The sequence below is a fragment of the Camarhynchus parvulus genome, chromosome 2 (genome assembly GCF_901933205.1).
Source record: "Camarhynchus parvulus chromosome 2, STF_HiC, whole genome shotgun sequence".
NCBI classification, from domain to species: Eukaryota; Metazoa; Chordata; class Aves; order Passeriformes; family Thraupidae; genus Camarhynchus; species Camarhynchus parvulus.
Window position 1 is genome coordinate 20472592 of NC_044572.1, and position 14959 is coordinate 20487550.

At 36.2% G+C, this 14959-nt stretch overlaps 1 protein-coding gene across 1 annotated transcript in view; it reads right to left on the reverse strand.

The window, feature by feature from the left end:
• Positions 1–1982: 1982 nt before the first annotated feature.
• LOC115917211 (macrophage mannose receptor 1-like) overlaps positions 1983–14959 on the reverse strand; it is a 52693-nt gene continuing 39716 nt past the window's right edge. Inside the window, exons 22-30 of the mRNA XM_030970953.1 lie at positions 13652–13821; positions 11505–11607; positions 10403–10632; positions 9156–9321; positions 8650–8802; positions 7692–7808; positions 6075–6242; positions 3508–3567; positions 1983–3120 (exon numbers count right to left, since the gene is read on the reverse strand). Of these exons, the coding sequence (XP_030826813.1) occupies positions 2870–3120; positions 3508–3567; positions 6075–6242; positions 7692–7808; positions 8650–8802; positions 9156–9321; positions 10403–10632; positions 11505–11607; positions 13652–13821 (1418 nt within the window). The 3' untranslated portion in view covers positions 1983–2869. The remainder of the gene's footprint in view (positions 3121–3507; positions 3568–6074; positions 6243–7691; positions 7809–8649; positions 8803–9155; positions 9322–10402; positions 10633–11504; positions 11608–13651; positions 13822–14959) is intronic.

The following is a 14959-nucleotide window of genomic DNA, read 5'->3' on the forward strand; positions in this document are numbered from 1 at the left end:
ATTTGCTTTTCTATTCATATTCCGTTGTTCATACTATTCATCATCTTATTTTTCAAGGAATTATTTTCCTTGTTTTTACAGCAAGTATGTTTCAGAAAAGCAAGAACCCAATTCCTCTGTGGCTATAGATATATATACATATGTATGCAAAATACAGCCTGAGACCTCCCCTACGTAGTGTCATCTACTTGGGAGACAAAGTAAGAGCTCACAAGAACAACAGTTTGATTCTAAGGCACCTGAACAACCCCAGTATGAATAGCAGTCAGTAGCAGAAAATCGTTGAAATACATGGTGAAGGATCAGAATATGTAAAACATAAAATTAGTGTGTCCATATGAACATGACTCATTTCCAGTAAGACACATTTCTTTTTTCCAGTCAAATAGAGAAGCATATTTTACTTATCTCTTTTCCTAGGTAAAAGCTTTCCATTTGACCTTATATTAATTAGATATTGTTTAAAGTGTTCAAGTTTGTTTGTTTCTCTACCTTCTATTCAAAAATTTCTGTTATAGTTTGCGTATAAAGTATCAGTGCTCATCTTCTGCCTATGATATGGAACTGTAAGGATTTCCTGTGCTGTAAATGCTGCTGTTTCTATATCAATCTTTTTAATGGGAAATTTGCTTCAATTCCACTGTCTTGAAATAGGAAATACTGTAAACCATGGAGTTTAAATTTCCCCCTCTTCTGAAAATCTTTCAAGTCTTTTTAACTTACCCTCTTTCTAAAATGAGCAGGCTAAGAAGCTCCATCTTCAGAGAAGGGCTTCTTATTTGGAATCTTTTCTATTTTTCTATACCTGTTTGGACAGGAGAGCAGAACTAACACAGAAGCACCTACATCTACTGCCAGCTATTAACAAGCATGGCATTTTTAATTCTCCTCAACTCAGAGACTATGCTGGATTTCAGGCAAAAAATATGAATGAATGAGCTCAGAACTATCCAGGCTCCAGTGGCTAGATGCCCTCCTTGACAATTTTTAGTGATGTACTTTGTAAGTATGGCAAAGAACGAGAAATGAGATATCCCCTCAATTTTTGCCTTCTTTGCAGCCATACCTTTGCATATGTGCATGGGAATAAAGGTTATCTGGAAGAATGACTCAGTGTACAGACACCATTTTAAGATTGTGCAGGGCCCAGAAGAGGACTGAGCTTCTTTTAGGTGAGACTACACCTGTTTGTCATTTGCTCAACAACCAGCACAGTGAGGCTGGGATTTCAGTCAGGCTCTCTTGGTCTTTCTGTTTCACATAAATTTCTGCCTGGCACCACTCCTCCATATAACTGAAACAACATGACCCTTAGTATCATTAATCAGTCAGGAGCCACATCAGATGGCATAAAAAACCATTAGAGGTACTGATCCTTGAAAAAACATGCTTAAACAACTGTATTAAAAACGGAAACAGCAGTAGGAACAGAGCCAGGAAACAGCTGGGAGAAAGAGAGCAGAGCCAGAGAAAAAGAGTTCCTGGACAAATTTTCCCATCTTACCTACACATGTATGTAATTTAAGATTTTACTAAATCCCTCAACTCACATTTTTGTTTTGTCTTTAAGCAGATTTAATCCTGGGACAGATTCAGAAAAATATGGTTAATGTAATAGTTGATAACAACTTTTCCTGGAATGTCTCCCCTGTGGTATCATCTCCTTTTTCACTTTATCATGTTACAGTGTCTAATATAGATGAGACTATAAAATACAAACCTATTTTAAAAATCAAAGATAGTTATATTTTTATTTCACAAAGCAAAATCTGAAACCAAAAAATCAATTCTTGCAAACCTTTCTAAGCAAGTGAGGAATCACGCATGATTTACATTTTACAGGATCTACAAAAATTAGGACTATAAACTCCTTGGGGAATAGAAGATGTCCATAAATAGTCGCTGATTTAACCATTTTTGAAAGTAAATAAAATCAGTAGTAACTATTATATTGGTAAAGCTAAATTTTTCTTTACTTGCAGCAGACATCCCACAAACCTATGCTACTTATTGAGAAGCTGTAGAGAGCAGTACCAATATGTGATCACCATAACAGCTCTGCAGAAACCTTCTGCTCCTAGAAACCTCCAGAACATGCACAGGCAATCTTCCTCCCTCTCCCCAGTAACTGCTGCCTGGTAAGAAGGAACTTTGGCCATGACCTTCATCACCTCTCACCAACAAACCCACCTGTGGCCAGCCAAAACTGGCAGCTAATATCAAACACATTTTTCCACTCCAGAGGTCTGCCCCCAGATTTCACCTGATAAAATCCTAGAATATATAAACTGCAAGTACTTCATTCTTGGTTTTCTGTGTTGTACGAAATTGTGGAACTGAAATACCACAAAAGTCTTTTTGCCCATGTGGTCCAAACGGAAATGTGCCCAAATACAGACTTATTCTCTAGTGACTATGCCTGTACTTAAGCCCATGGGAATACTTGAAAGATGGTAAAATTAGAATATGTTTACTGAATAGCTCTGAGTTCAATAGCATGGTTTGAAACAAATCTGATGCAGAAACATCAAATCTTGTGTGTGTTCTTCAAGGGGCTCTTGGATTTTACTTTATTTTATCAATTTCTACTGTTCCATTTAATAATTAGTCAACATTCTCACTTTTCTTAAGACCCACATTCACCAGTGTGATTATCAAATCCTGAGACCTGAAATCTTTATATAATGGCTACAAAATAAAATAACTGAAGTGTATGACATTACACACACACAGAAACAGGCTAGTACAGTAATTGCACATGAGAAAATACCTTTGGCTTCATTCTAATTGCATAATTTTAATAAAACAAGGCACATTTTATTACATTACATTTTATATTACATATTACATTACATTTCCTTTTGTTACATTACAGTGTTGCATGTTCATTCTGCTCTATGTTGGTCACAAGATCCTTTGTGTCACTAATTCCAGGAACTGCATCACCATTAAAATACAAATTATTCTCAAAGCTGTCATTTGTTGGCAAGCAATTCTTTCTTCTTTTGTAGAAGAGATATCCTGCAAGGCCACTTCCAACTAGGATGATGATACCAACAATAACTATCACTCCTGCTTTGCTGTGGTTTAGGGTAGAAGCCTTCTCATCTTTCGTCATTACTGAAAACAAATAGGAAGAAATCAAGAGAATGCTACAGAAGTCTTTATCTGATTACTGGAAGCAAGTTCTTGAGAATGCATAATCTTCTGAGAAAAAGGGGTTAATTTGTTTCAATGTAATGAGAAGAAGAGGTAGCAACATAAAATAACTTGATTTTAAATCACTAATATTGCATGCCATATCACAAATAATTATTATTTTTTTAATCTGTATTTGGAGATGCACCTAAATAGACTATATTGTGTGCTAATTGGAAACAGTGTCATTCTAGGAAATAGGTACACTACTTTGGCATAACAGAAAATTTGAGACATAATACAAAATATTTTTGGTTTATGATCTTACGTGGGACTAGTTTTTTACTACTTGAGAGACAACATTCTTACCCATTGTAGGTATTTCAGCTGGTGGCATTTCAGATGCTGGTGGCATTTCAGTTGCTGGAACTTGAAAACATTAAAAAATAATTATATTTTTGTATTATTATTTATTTCTACATTATTTATTTTTATATCTTGGAACATACTGAAAATCATGCTCAGATAAACATGTGGTAATACAAACCACTGAATACTGAAAACACTTGGGTTTAATTCATACAAAATTATATACACCTAAGGCATAGCACAATGGTCTAGTGTATTCTGGTCTCATATGTAGCTATTTACACAAACTAGCAAAAAAAAGAATATCAAAAAGCTCCATCCAGACATCAGAATGAAACCAAAAGAAATTTTATACAGTATCTTGAGGATAGACATGGTCAGACATCATCCTCGATATAATTAAAAATTCTTCCAGTACTTGTTATATAAACATAGAAAGCGTAATAAATTTGGTTTTCCAATAGACATTGATGGCTTACCTGCATAGACACTTGAAATCACTCATGAACTTCACAGTGCTCTAGCAGGTATCACATCTCAACTAAAAGATGTGGCTTTGTAGCTCATTTAAATTTTAACATCAGGGCCATGAAATCTGGCTTGCTGGGTGAATGAGCCATCATTTAAGATGAAGGTATTTATTTTACCATGTGGATATAAAATCTGGTTATTATTAAATCTTAAATCAATGCATCATGTTTCACTCTGAAAAAGGTGAGCTCAGGAATTTAAATTATTTTTACCAGTCCCCACATTACATCTTTTCCACAGTGCTGCCCAGTGACAGAAAAGAGGGTGTGGGCACCACCACTGTGCAACACAAAGATGCTCCCTCTGAATATTGGGAAACCCTTTTTCACTGTGAGGGTGACTGAGCACTGGCACAGGCTGCCCAGGGAGGTTGTGAATTTCCATCCTTGGATTGTCACTAGCCCTTATAAGAAGACCCTCTCCAGCTGTCTCGTGAGCCTCCTTTAGGTGCTCTAAGGTCTCCCTAGAGTCTTGTCTTCTCCAGACTGAGCATCTCCTCACTTAAGAAATAAAGTTAGATACTTTGTGGAATAGACCTGCTACAGAACTCTCAAATTACTGTGGTAAAAATTAGCTCAACAAATGAAACAGAAAACAACATCTATTCTACGGGAAGACTTCTATCATGTCTTTGTGTTTCAGTCTCTTCAGAAAACAGCAAACATAGCCAGCAATAGCCAGTGCAACTCGGAAAAACCATGCTTCTAATGCTCCATTTATTGGTCTGTAGCTATAACAATTTGTTTAAATTCTGCACATGGAGCATTGTCACAATTCTGAAAACTATGCCTAGAAAAGCTGCATTTCTATAACAATGTAGGACTAGCTTGTGTCCTGATTTGGGGTGAGTGACTATATAATCCTTGCATTGACACTGGAATTAGGTTGAATCTGTGGCATTCCAGATTAGTAGACTAGACTGGCTAAAGCTAATCCTAGAAAAAAAGTAACTAGCTTTCATCTGAGAGCTTTCAGCTCTTTGGTCAGCATCAAAACCGGTGAATGCCAGTAGCAGCACAAATAATTGAAATGAATGGTCAAAATGGAGCAGTGGCAATTTATTTTAACACTTCATAGCCACGTCCATGAATTTTTGTCAATGACAATACAAAAAGATTGATAAATGGACTCTGAAAGGGTGGATATACTGAGATGTTGCAGTGCTTCCTGTAAAAGACACAGTCATCATTAAAAGCATTTGAGTAAGTAAGAATAATTTTGCATGAGAACAAATTTACAGAAAGGATAGCAAAATTTCTCTCATTTCCAGTATTGTAGAGGAAGTCAGTATATTGCAGCTACACATTTCAACCTTCTTAGGAAGCATAAGTAAGAGATTTTGCTATTGCAATATATGCTGAAAGAAATTATTATGATGACTTTTAGGAATACATATACACTAGATGTCCCTACTGTCAAATTTGCATACTCAGTTATTTCAGGGCATATTCAGTTTAGCACATTCAGACTATACTATTTGCTTTGCTTTTCATTCATTCATCTTTTCTCAACAGGAGGACACAGAGACAAAAGATCCCAAGCTGTTAAATAATTCATGCTTTATAAATACTCAATTCATAGAAACACTACGTCATACTCAGAAAACACGTGCACATGAGACTGGGAGAGGGAAATAAACAGTGGCTACTCCATGGGCAGAGAAGAGGGGATACCCTGAGGAATATGTTAGCATATAGATAAGACAGGTTTTTGTATAAAAGTCATGGTCCTCACATTGTGATTTCTCAACAACTGTTGATAGAAAACACGCAAACTTGTCAAGTGTATACGCTAGGTACAGCTAAGATATGAACACAGTCTTCTAGAAGAAATTCTTAAGGGACTTGACTACTGTCCAGAACTACTTTCTGAAGAGTCATTCTATCTTTTTGTTTTCATGGGAAATGTGCATCCTTTGGCATTTACAAAAATTCAGAATATCCAGTTGAAATGCATTGTGTGTAACAGCCATCTACTAGTATTAGTTTACAGAGAGCATATTCCATACATAAAAAAATTCATAAATGCCCACTTACTTTTTGGCTTTTTACAAATATACCCTTTGTAGGAAGAGCAATAGAAATTATTCCAATACCCAGAGTCCGCATACATTTCAACACAGTGCTCATTTTGCTGAGAAGAAGGTTCTCCTACATTCCAGTTGACAAAATTCACTGCACTGCCATCTAGCCACAACCATAGTCCTAAATGATTCATTGAATAGGGAAAAAAAAAAGATATTCTTAATTTCCATACTTTCACATGCTCTATATTTATTGCCTTCCTGAAAAATTTACTTGTCGCCACTTTTGGAGACAGACCACTAAACTATTAACTTCTGACACAACATGTTGCCCCTATGTAAATTATATAATATCAGTATTTGGAAAATGGCAAACAAATCTGGGTTATGGTGCTGCAAAGGCAAGTTCCAACAAGAATCTCCCACAAGTGGTAGCAATGGTACAGTGTCAATGATTTATTCCATTTCTAGAAATAAGTGATGTTAAAATATAACTTCACCAGAATGCTCTTTATTTCAGTAATTTGTAGGAAGGTTTTGTGTTATTCTTTTCAAATCCCACACTGAAGTCTTTCTAGGTCCAATTTTATTTCATTTGTTTTCCAGTTTCTACTCCTTTCCACAAGGTTTACACAGACGATCTTCCTTTTTATAGATCTCCTTCCAAAATCTTGTGATCACTGTTGCTCAGCTATGCTTGGGACTTTCTGCTTCTTCCTTCCGGTTCCTTTTTTCTTTCTTTCTTTTAATAGTGCTATTTATTTAGAATAAATGTACTCCTTGTGACTGTAAGTTGTACTCAAGCAAATTCTTAGACTCAGCATGAAAATTGTATTTTGATTTTTGTAAGATTCTACATATTTTGCATTTGATTTGGGTTTTTTTTTCAGTAATTCCTGACACCCTTTTTGTGAGGACATGGCAACTGAATACAATCTGGATACACACATAGAGGTATGAAATTTAGCTATGCAGTTATGCTGAAATTGCTATAACCACTATCTAGAGCAATAATGAAGAGCTGAAGAACTCTTGTATTTATGATCACTGTGAGAAGTGTGCGGCTCTGCACTGCTCTAGAGCCACTTTAAGAAACACTTTTTGTGTCAACTGACCACATGAATAAACCTCAGCTTTCCTCTATGTGTCATGCATATAAATTACTACCCTCGAATTCTTTCCTTTAGCAAAAATTTTCACTATTCCTGGTTAAGATTCAAGCAATGTAATTGAAAAGTTGTCTTATCCCTAATAAGTTTGTCATTCAAGTGCTTGATAGGCAGTTGCAAAAATAATCTTCCAAAACTCAAGAAAATCCCGACTGAAGTCACCTGAACTATTTTGCAACCTGCCACTGACAGTTATGCTGGTATTTTTTACTTGAACAGTACAAGACTGTACTTTAAAGTCTATCATAAGGATAGAAATATCTGTCTAATTGAATATTAATTGCATTAATGTGAAAACAATGATCATCAAACATAGGATTTAATTAAAGTAGCCTCTTGCCTATTCTGTCTTGCTTTATCTTCCTTATTACGGAATTATAATGTGAAATTTTCAACACTAATGTCAAAAAGCTTGCAATAATTATTCACTAAAAAAAAGACATTAAATGTAGAGAAAGTACCATCCACATTTCTGTACATTCCTGTCCAAAATGTTGATGTTTTGCCTTCAAGTGGTTCAAGGTTGTAGGTCAGAAAGTTGGCTTCAGCTGAGTCTTCGACTGAGACCAAAGAGGCACCTGGAAGACACAGGGAAAGAAAAATCTCTTAGAGATGTTTCACAGGGGAAAACATTCTCATTGTACTATCAACAAACTGCTTCAACAAAATGCTTCAACCTGAGTATCAGAAAAGAGAGGGGGAATCTTCTCACCCAGTACCAGGTGTCTACATTTGCCGTGGGTTTCACTGGTAGGTTCTTATTGACCACATGACGATATATACTTCCAGTGAAGATAAAGCTATAATAAATTCTGCTGGAGAGTGAATGAGATCTCTGCATAATCTGATGGGAGACCTATGTTACATTGCCACCAATGCCATAACCAACAATGCTACCGACATATGAAGTCCATCATAATCAATCTTCATCCCTTTCCCAAAGAAGGAAGTTGAGAGAATGAAACTGCACAGCAGCCCTAGTTTACCCATTTATTATCCAGACTAAACAGCTTTCACTCCAGTGGTATAAAACTGCAATAATCAAGGGAGAAATTAGATCAAGAATACAAAAGACACAAATTCCATTAAGCTTTAGTGGCTGCTGTGGATGAAGCTGTTTATCTCCTATCAGGGTCAAAGTACAAGATGTCTATTTTCATGATCATCACTCCAGGCCACACATCTCCTCTCACGCCTGGTCCCACATGCATGCAGCAGTGCGGGCCATAGGTTTTCCATTACCTCTCCAATTAAGGCAATAATTGGATGCAAGTGTCTTGTCCAACACTTGGGCCATCCTTGAACTCCCAAAAAAACATAACAAATGTTCAGCTTTCCACAGTTAGGAAAACAAATAGGTTTTGTTACTTGATACTTTTTGTTACTTGATACTTGTTTTAGGAAAAGTAGGATACTCACCTAGCCGAAGGCATTCTAAAGATGCCTGGGCCCAGTTTCTTGAAGATGAAGATTCAATGTAGTAGCAATGACCTCGGAAAGGGATCCAAGATCTGTGTCCTTCTGACTCAGGACACTTTCCTGGAAGCTGAGGGGGCTCAGTGGGAGCTTGAACTGATTAAAAATAGTTTAAAAAAAACATGTGACTACTTCCTTACATTCACTGCATTTTGATTTTTGCAGGTTTTGACATTGCAGTTTTATTCAATAGGAGAATAAATAGCAGAGTAGTGTGAGTCTTAGCTTTGCAAAATTTGTCTAACACTAGATATAAAGTGATAGCAATTCACAGTCACACTAGCTCTTTCTTACTATGTGTTACTAAGCCCTTACTTACTTAACTTTAAACTAGCCCAATCCAATCTAAGTAAATTCTAATTATTTCATCTATTTAGCTCTGGAAATAAACCCCAACATCTCTAATGAGATGTTTATTAAATTGCAATGGTCAGATTTCAAGTTCTTACCATCAGATTTTTTGCAAACAGAGAAGTAACTTTCATTGCAGAATCCTGTCTTCCAGACTCCAGTAATGTCAAGATAGACACAGCCTAGTTTTTGCTTTGGCTCCCCTTCAGCCCATTTCGTGTACTTCATTCTCCAGTTATCAATCCATTCATAATGCCCATTGGTCTAAGGAAAAAAAACCATCACCTGGAATGATTAAACTCTATTAATCTACTCTGCCTAGTAGATTAATCGGCCTATAGTACTTTTTGCTAAAAGGATTGAGGCTTTTCTTAGAAACCAATAACAAATACAAATGGCTCAAACTTTGAGATTTTTGTTGTGACAAACAGATATTTATTGAGAAATACAGCAGTGCAACAAGTGCTTTTCAGCAAAAGGAAATGCAAAGTAACATTGAGTTAATGTTGAACTTAACAATACCTTTAATTTGGGACTAATAACAATTTCATTTGAAATAAATTGTGGAAGTGAAATTCTGATGACTAATTTTTTCCACTATCTCTTTCCCCAGAAGTTTCAAGACATGTAGATTATTTTAACTTGAAATACATTTAAATCAGTACTCATTTCCCACCAAAGCTGGTTAACTCATTTATCCTGCTGAGTAATGTTAGAGGCATCTTTTGATTTTTGGGAAGTGGTATGCTATGTTCACATATTCGGGGTTTTTTTCATTTGCTCAGCCCAATGGAGTGTGTGGGACAAATGTCTGTGCCAAGAAGAAAAAGATACCTTATTGAAATACACAGAAAGTATTAAAATAACAAACAACTGAGAAAGGGGAGACAAATACAATTAAACTAGGTAAACTAATTAATTATTTTGCTAAATATCCTCAAAAATGTTAAAATATTTATAGCAATAGCACCTTCTTATACTTCTCAAAATTAGGTATCGTTATCAAAGGAGATGTTTTCTTCTGTATATTCTAAAATATTAGGATTTTATATCACAGATATATCACACTTGAAATATATAAAAAGATATTCCAAGATGCTAGACTAAAATGCCTTATTTGGAAGTGCACAGAGTAGAATATCATAGAAAAAGTGTGAAAAGCATGTGCAATATATACAATTTAATTAGATTAACAGAAGAGGATGGATTCCTCTGACAGCACAAAAGTATTTAGGTCCAAGATGTAAGCAAATAATCTAAAGTAAAGAGAGATGATAAGACTTTTCAGTTCCTGACTTGTCCATGAGAAAAGCAGCATCATGTTCAATTAGTTTAATGTTCTTACCACATTACTGTTAAGACCAATCCACACAGGCACCCCATACTTTAATATCTTCAGCCACAGGAACGAGTGACTGTAGGGGTCTAAGACACTGGAAAGGTCAAATTGATTTTGTTTGCAGTTTTTCTGTGCATCCTCCCATGTCATTTTGGTGTGGATGAACAAGTAACTACTATTCCCATAACGGATAATGTTGGATGGGGATGAAGTTGTAGAAGGCAGAAATTCAGCATCTGTAAAATAAAGCATGAAAAAAAGACCCATATACTTGTTCAAAAGGGGAGTATGATTTCACTGTGGTTGCAAATAGAACTAAACAAAATTCTTTCTTATTTCATATTCCCTGGTTTATAACCAGCATGGGTAAGATGCACTATGCTTTAAGCCAGCAACAGTAGTAAAATTCAATTACAAAGCTGTGGAAAGGAAAAGAGCTGCTTAAAGCAACTTCTGATAAATACTAAAGGAGCACTCTGCATAATCATCAAGAATAGTATTACTGAAATTACTTAGGATTAGGTCAGGATTTTTTCATAAAATCTTTTTTCATCAAATGAAATGGTTTGCAGAAACTGTTTGGTTTCCTAAATTTTTTTTTCCAAGAAATAAAATGGTCACAACAGATCAGTCCTTAAAAATTACACAGATACTTAAACAGAGGATAGATTTAAATATTTTTAATCTCTTTTTAGAGGCAATTTTTCTCAAGTTCAGTGCAGACAGGTTACAGTCTCATTCCAGACAGTTTATGCTACATGTACAAACCAGTATTTTCCATAACAGGTTTTGAAAGCCAACGTACTCAGAAAAATAAAAAAACTATGGAACAAACGTCATATCAAGGGTCATACTAGACACAAAGATGCAGATACAAATTCCAGCTCAGGAAAATAGCAACACAGCATTTGCTGGGAAGGGTCAGATGAGAGCAGTGACTAACTGGACTTCTGACACATGTGACTATTTGACCCTTTTCTTCCTGCCTGAAGAACAACTCGTGCATTTATCTTTATTGGAAGCAAAATCATGTTTAAACCCACATATTTAAGCAATTTCCTTGGGAAAAAAAAAAAAAGGGTTTGGTTTTAACTAAAAAGAGAATTACCTGCATTAATTTGGCATATATATCCTCTGCTGTTATCACAACTCTGATCAGCCCACTTCCCTGCTTCCTTAACAGATTTGTTTTTCATGGCAACACAATCAGCCTCGAGGCAAAGAGATACAACACCAGTTAAAAATAGCTAGAATAAGCAAATATGGAACTTTTGACCCCTGTTTGCATCTTCAGACACAAGTAATGCTGTAATTTTAGTCTCATATCTTTGTAACTTTTTTTTTTTTAAGAGCACAAGCTTTAAGTTACACAAGTGATGTAGAAGTTCTATTCCTCTTACACTTCATAAGCTTCTTTGTTACTTTCTATTGCACTACACTGGGGTGAGTAAGAGGACCAGAGGAATTCTAGTATTCTAAATCCCCAGGCATACAGCATGGAGAGGAGTCACAGACAATTTAAAGAGAAATTAGATCAATCATTGCAGAAAAGACTGGATAACCTTGCCCCAGAAATAAAACAGAACCCTTAAAGTGCAATGCAACAATTTATTGTTTCAGGCTGTAATAGTACACACAGTAAAGTTAGAACAGCTCCAGCCCAAAGGCAGATAGACACTGCTCTGTCAGTTCCAGCCTTACTGTGACATTTCAACTTCTCTAACATGGACACAATAGCTAGAAATTAGATTAGTACATATCAAATAAACAGTGATTAGTGTAAAATCCTACAGGGTTTCAAGCAGCTTTGTGCAATGAAACACCCATATTTATTTTATTGTTTACTTGCTTGGTTTTTGTTCTGTTTCATCTGAGAAGATGTTCAGACAACTACTTCATTTTTGGGCGAAAACCATTGGGATTTAAATCTTTCAAACTGCACAGTTGCATACTAATTTTCACTAACTATGATAATAGTTTTTGCTAAGATCAATTAGTCTTAAAAAAAATATAAAATTTATGAAAAAGGGACTTTATAAGTTGTCACATAAGACTTAATAAAATCCTATTACTTCACATAAAAAGAGACAAACTTTTTTTTTTTGAGAAGTAGCATTTTTAAAATATTTTCCTTTAGAACTCCAAATTCTACCTAATTTTCTTCCTCTTGTAGAGATAAAAAGAGTTCACAGATGCTCCTTTCAAAGACATGGAAAAGGATATTATACATAAAAATCCAATTTCTACATTGAAAATGTCATTCATGATAAATAGAGTTAGCACTATAAAGTGCTGTAGTTCCAGAGTACACACACATGATCAGAGAGAAAGGAACTCTGTGACCTATCAGATCAGTTTGTTTGACAGAGAAATAGAGAAAGTGATTTTCTGGTGGTTCGAGGGTTTTTCCTTGTAAAAATTGAATGGCTGTCTTTTTATAGAGCCATGTCCTTTCTGCAACTGTGACCAGCAGAATTTGCTTATTTGCTGTAAGACACCTGTGTCAGGGGAATGTTTGTAAATGCCCCCTTGCAAACTACAAGCCAACTGGGAAGCCTGCCAAGTTCAGGCACAGCTGTCACCAGAGGACTGGGAGGATGTTCGCCCATTGTTGTGCTTTTGGGAAAATGCCATGGGGCTGGAGAACCACTGCCCTCTTTACACAGCCCATGAGAGAACACAGGCTGAACACAAAAGCTGTGGAGTCATCACAAACTGAAAACTGAAACAAGGCTGTGCAAGAGCACTCCACAGATCCTGTCACCAGCTGATACAGCAACTGCACAGGGGCTCAAAAGCTTCACTCTACCTGGATTTACATCCAACATGTATACAAGTATCAAAGTAGTAAGTCAAGCAGTGACATACCTAAAATCACCACAAATGCATAAATTCAACCTTAGCCAAGGTGGGTATTGATCTCTTTTCCCTTGTATAACAAGTCACAGGACAAGAAGTGGCCCAATGTTGACAAAACAAGATTGGATATGAGGAAGAGTTTCATCACCAAAAGAGTTTTCAGACATTGGAACAGGCTGCCCAGGGAAAAGTGTTTAGTCACCATCCCTGGAGGTATTTAAAAGATATTTAAAAGATATTTAAAAGATATGTAGACGCAGCACTTAGGGTCATGGTTTAGTGGTGGCCTTGGCAGTGCTGTATTAATGGTTGAACTAAACAATCTTAGAAGCCTTTTCCAACCTAAATGATTCCATAAAATCAAATTTCAGTGAACAATTTGTGATTGCTACTTACCTGGCCGCTGTACGCATATAAACCCACATGGCCAGATGGGAAGCCTTTGGCCCAGTTTGTAAAGTAAACCCCTGTTCCATCTGTCCAGAGGAACCTCATTTCATGATTTATATCATTTAATCCAATCCATGTCTCGGTGGCAAAATCTTTTAAATGGAAGGTAAGAAAAGCTAGAATAAAAAAATGAAAAAAAAGAGGAATAATTTTAATATAAGACAATTGAAATATTTGGCTTCGCTGAGATTGGTGACATTAAATACTTTTTCTGAAATGCAGAACACTCCACTGCTGATAACACAAGCAGGTGAGATGAAAAGGAGATGAATGTTGAGTTTGATGAATGGGTAAGTAGATATATAACTGTGACTTTGAGCAAAATACTTCATTTAAGTATCTAAGCTGGTACTGGAATGAACCCCAAAACCATGATAGAAATTGCTTTTATAATGCCCCAAGACACTTTTGAATCCTAGTTCAAGACATTGACAGCTGTGGGGATCACACACATTTTTGATAATCCCACAAGAGACGTTTCCCCCCAGCGACACAACAGCACCACCGAGCTCCTGCCTTTTGTGCATCTGCATAAGCAGTGCTGCTCCAGAGGCACCAGAGTGCTCCTTCCCTCCCTGGACAGCTGGGCAACAGCCTGCACTGCCTGGGCAGGGAGAAAAATGCACAAGAAACATGCTTCAAATGAGACTTAACAGAAGTATTAAACACAAGCAAATCAATTATCACTGCTTTGCACAGTCCAGGTGGGTGCTGATGTGTCTGAGCTAAGGTGGCAAGCTCACAAATAAAGCAGGGTGGGTCAGCTGATACTCATCCATCATGAACATTATGAATTATATTCAATCTACTAATCCATGACACATGGAATGTGGTGATAAAATGAATACACCATGGCTTTTGCCAACTGTTGCAGTCATGGTTATGAATGTTTTTTCCTTTGAAAAGAATAGATTAATTTCTGCTTGTTCTATTAATCATTCACCTTCCTTCAGTATTTTTAAATGTATGCAGTTTACTCCTCCAGGAATGAAACATGTAGGTTTTTTTGCCAAATATTAGCATTGCTGTTCTGCAAAAACTGTAACAGGAACTCAGGCCTTTATGCCTGCACTTCCTGCAATGATAATAGTTTTGTGCTAATAGCTCCATTCCTCATTTCCCTTTTACCTAGAATTCAAGTCCTGTGCATGAATTAACCACTGCAGAAATTATGTAAAATAAGAATATAACTGTTTGAAAAATGAAAGTTTGATTCTTCAGCGCTTCACAAGTGGAAAACATAATTAGTACTAA